General features: G+C 68.5%; 2 protein-coding genes across 2 annotated transcripts in view; one reads left to right on the forward strand and one right to left on the reverse strand.

Moving 5' to 3' along the window:
* Nucleotides 1-469: 469 nt before the first annotated feature.
* Nucleotides 470-2,837, reverse strand: MNEG_2614 (hypothetical protein; the record flags this gene model as incomplete). Its single annotated transcript, XM_014048903.1, has 4 exons — nucleotides 470-481; nucleotides 680-2,258; nucleotides 2,479-2,627; nucleotides 2,802-2,837. The coding sequence occupies 4 exons, from the start codon at nucleotides 2,835-2,837 to the stop codon at nucleotides 470-472; spliced, it is 1,776 nt and encodes a 591-aa protein (XP_013904357.1).
* A 592-nt stretch (nucleotides 2,838-3,429) lies between these two features.
* The window catches only part of MNEG_2615 (hypothetical protein), a gene marked incomplete at both ends in the record, with an annotated part of 3,402 nt that continues 2,632 nt past the window's right edge, over nucleotides 3,430-4,199 (forward strand). The window contains one exon of the mRNA XM_014048904.1: nucleotides 3,430-3,777. Within this exon, the coding sequence (XP_013904358.1) occupies nucleotides 3,430-3,777 (348 nt within the window). The remainder of the gene's footprint in view (nucleotides 3,778-4,199) is intronic.

Raw genomic sequence — 4,199 nt, forward strand, 5'->3', positions numbered from 1 at the left:
GGAGGGGGAGGGCGGCGCGGGAACGCGTTTGGGGTGGCGATTGGGATGTGGGGCGCCGGGGGCGCGGCTGCAGAGCCTGCCTGCTCGTTTCTCGCTGCGGCTGACACAACGCACAACGCACCCACCGGTGCCGCGTGCCGCCTTGAGCGCTCCCGTTCCATCCCGACAGCTGACCCCAGAGATTCCACCCACCGCCGCCTCCTTGGCCCGCTTGTGCGTCCGCTTGAAGTTCTCAAACGCAAACACCCGCTCGTAGTCCGCGGGCGTGCCCTCCCGCGGGTCCCAGGGGCTTGAGCGCAGGCTCTTGAGGCCGCGGTAGCGCGCGAAGCGCTCGCGCGCCGGCTTGTCATCCGGGACGTCCACCTCATCGGGGAAGTCCACGTCGTCGGCCTCGGCCTGGGGCGGCGGTTGGCGGCAGTTGGCGGCGGTTGGCGGCAGTTGCGAGGTGGTTCGGGCCGGCAGGGGTGGGTCAGGGATGGTCCTGGCGGCAGGGGCGGTGTGAGGCGAACTCAGGGGCACATCGGCCTCTGGTGTAGTCTACACGATGTGCAGCAGCAGCCGGGGCCCCGGCTGCCAGTGAACAAAGGTGGCATGGCCCCTGCAGGCCGAGCAGCACGAGCCTACGTCCGCCCCAGCCCGCCCCTGCGCCGCTGCAAACGGCCCGAGTCCGCCCCCGCACCTGCCGCTGCCGCCGCATCTCCTCCTTGAGCGCCCGCACCCGCGCCGCCGCCGCCGCGCCGCCGCCCTCCTCCTCGTCCTCCTCCTCCTCGTCCAGCGCCATCCCGTCCGTCCCCGGATCATCAACCGCCAAATGATCCAGGTCAGCGCCGGCCCCCTCCTCATCAAACCTCAGACCGCCGCCGCCGCCCCCGCCGCCGCCGCCCCCGCTGCCACCCGCCGCCGGACCCTCGTCCATGCCGTCCCCATCCCTGTCACCGGCCCCCGCCGCGCCGGCGCCCCCCGCCTCCTCGTCTTCCTCGTCGTCCGACTCCCCGCCGCTCATGTCGTCGAAGATCCAGGCGGCCTGGTAGTCTGACGTCCCGGGAGGCAGCTTCCGCCGCTTCTGGGCGCGCGCGGCCGCCGCGGCCGCCAGCTCAGCTTCCCTCAGCTCCTCATCCGTCGGCCACGTCTGCTCCCCCATCAGAGGGTCCGGCGCGTTCTCGCGCGCGGCCGAGTCCTGCAGCTCGGGGTCTGGCGCCGCGAGCACCGGCAGCGCGCCAGCGCCGCCGCCGGCGTCGGCCATGTCGCTGTCGCCGCCGTTGGGCGCCGCGCGCGCGCCGTGGCCGTGGCCGTGAGCGGCAGGGTCTGGCGGGCCCTCGATGGCGAGAAGCTGGAAGTCGCCCGCGCCAGGCACCGTCACCAGGTTGTTGGCCGACAGCCCCGCGCCGCGCACGTAGCCGGTCAGCCGCAGCGTGCCCGCTGGCTGCTGCTGCTGCTGCTGCTGCTGCTGCTCCTGCTGCTGCTGCTGCTGCTGCTGCCCGTCGGCGGCATTGCCGGCCGGGTCGAGGCTGAACGCCGCCTCCTGCACCAGCACCGCCGCCCGCTGCCGCCGCCACACCGGCGGCTGCGGCGCCGCGTCCGCCAGGTGGCGCAGCAGCTGCTGCGCGTCCGCGGCGCCGTCGCCGTGCAGCAGGCGCAGCTCCCCGGGCAGCTGCGCGGCGAGCGCTTTCTCCGCGCGCCGGCGCGCCGCTGACCGCTCCTTCATGCTCGCCGCGGCCGCGCCGCCGCCGCCGCCGCCGCCGTCGGCGCCGCACAGCACAACGCCGACGCAGTGGGGCATGCCTAGAGCGCGTAGCACGGACAGCGCCAGCTCGCCCTCCCGGTCAATCACCAGCGACCCCTCGCCGCACGGCAGCGCGAGCAGCAGCACGTCCGCGCAGCGCCCGAGCTGCACGTACGCGAGCGGGTCCCCTCTGTCGCGCGGCGGCGGGAGCAGCGTCAGCCGCAGGCGGGTGCGGCCCTGCACCACGGCGGTGTGGGGCCGGAAGCCAAGCGCAGCGGCGAGCTGGTCGGGGCTCGAAATGTTGAGAGCCAGCGCGGCGTCGGCATCCGCCATGGCGTCATCGCCGCCGTTGCCTTGTGCTTGCTGCTGCTGCTGCTGCCTGCCGTGCTGCTGCGCCGCGCCCCCACTGCATGCCTCGTGCAGGCGGCGCCAGAGCGCCCCCGCGTCGGCCTCTGATGACAGCGGCAGCAGCGCGACCACTAGGGGGGCGCCCTCGCGGCGGCGGCGCTCCAGGGCCTGCTGGCGCTTGGCGTCCCTTAGGGCGGGGTGCAGGGCAGTGCACATGCAGCGGAAGGGGGTCAGTTGGCGCGTTCGACCAGGCGGGGTACTCAGGGGCGGGCGCAAGAATGGCGATCTGCAAGCTCAATTGGCCGCCACGTCTGGATTGTGGCCCACTCCGCTGCTGGAAGGGACCGAATAGAGGCCAGTGCAGCAAAGCGGCATTCCAGGCGTTGGCGGTCACGCCCCTGAAGCACCTCTGCTGTTTGGAGGCGAGGGCACGCTCGGCCTTGGTGGACGCACTCGCGGCCTTGATGGGCTGCCTGTGGCGGCCGCTACCCGCGTCCTTCTTCTCATGATGTTTCTCGCGGGCGCTCTTGCCGGCGGTGCGACCAGCCTTGTGCGCCTGCAACAGTGGCGGCAGGAGCGGCGGCGGCGCACGGGGCGGCGGCCGGCGAGGGCTATGAACGTAGCTTCGCTTCCAGGAGGTTTTCAAAAATTCTGAACGCGACATGCAAGAAACAATCAACGCATTTACGTGCGTCGGCAAGGCGCAGCAAAGATCGCCACACTCGCCCACCTTGTTTTTTTGCCCGTGGGCGCTGGGGCCACCCATAGTGAATACTTGATTGTCTTCCAACCAACGAGCGACCTTTATTCACACGACAAGTAGTAATATTGAAGATGTGTGTGTGCCTCTGTATATGCAGCGCTTTGTACGTGGTGCTTTCTATACAGTGCAGGTGTAACATTTCAATAAAGCGTGAAGAGACGTTGGATACGCTGCGATTCGAGCAGGTGCCGAAAGTCCCGGAGGCGCCCGCAGACTTCGCAGTCCAAGAACTCAAGCTGGCTTGCAGGGTCTGTAGTTACGCATTAAAATTTCAACCATCTACAATCAGGAAAACCTTCATTCTGTTCCAGCCTTTCAGCTGTGTGTAGACAGCTATGTCCTCCAGATTCATGTGAGACGTCATAACAACATCGATTACATCATAATATATATTCAAGCTGTTTTGTAGGACCCTGAGCCTCTCCAGCGCCCCCACGCCAGGAAACTGGGGCACGGCAGCCCTCAAAAGCACAAAACAGCAGAGAGACGCTGCAGGCACGCTTAACACGGGTTTACTAGGCCTTAAAAACTTCAGACGTCCTGCATAGTGTGCTGCTGACAGGCAACCGAGGTGCTAGCTGCAGCGCTAGCGTCCATGGCTGCACGCCACCTGTGCAGCCTCGATGGGCTGCGAGGCAAGCTCGCCCTGCTGGAAGCCCAAGCAGGCCTGCTTTCCGACGAGTGGGAGGCAACAACGTCAGACAACGGCTGCAGCTCCCCACTGATCAAGGCGGTTCACAGCGCGCCGCCACCGCCGCGGCCGCGGTCGCCGTCATTGGCCGCGGCCGGCGTCATTTCTGACCTCAAGGCCCACCTGGAGGCGGTCCTGGACGCGGACCGCGCCGGCGACGACCTGATATCATCCATCACCCAGCAGCACTGCATCGCGTGCGCCGTGAGAGTCATCCAGGACGCGGAGGACGGGTCCCTGGAGGACTGCTCGGTGGGTTCCCGGTCGCAGCGCTGTGTGTATGTCGTTTGAGGCTTGCCGTGAGCAGGGGCGCAGCGGCGGCCCCGTATTGCTGTTTGGTTGCTTCCAGTGAAGAGGCTGGGCGCAGGCTGTGCGGCCGGCGCGAGGCGCATCCAAGGGGGCTGTAGCAGGGGATGAAGCTGCGCCCTTCGCTGCAGGAACAGCCTTATCCACGCACATTGCATGTCCAGCCTCCCCCCCCCTCACCCCTGTGCCCCCTCTTTGACCGCTTCACGTTGCAGGCCGCACGCAGTGCGCTTGAGCTGGCGTCCTCTGCCCTCTGCACGCTGTCCCAGCGCCCGCCTACCCATGAGCTGCTGCTGTCCGCCGGCGCCGTCCCTGCGCTGGTGTCGCTGCTGGCGCCCGGTGCCTACCCGACTTGCGCCACCACCAAT

This window comes from Monoraphidium neglectum (genome assembly GCF_000611645.1).
Source record: "Monoraphidium neglectum strain SAG 48.87 unplaced genomic scaffold scaffold00301, whole genome shotgun sequence".
NCBI lineage: Eukaryota > Viridiplantae > Chlorophyta > Chlorophyceae > Sphaeropleales > Selenastraceae > Monoraphidium > Monoraphidium neglectum.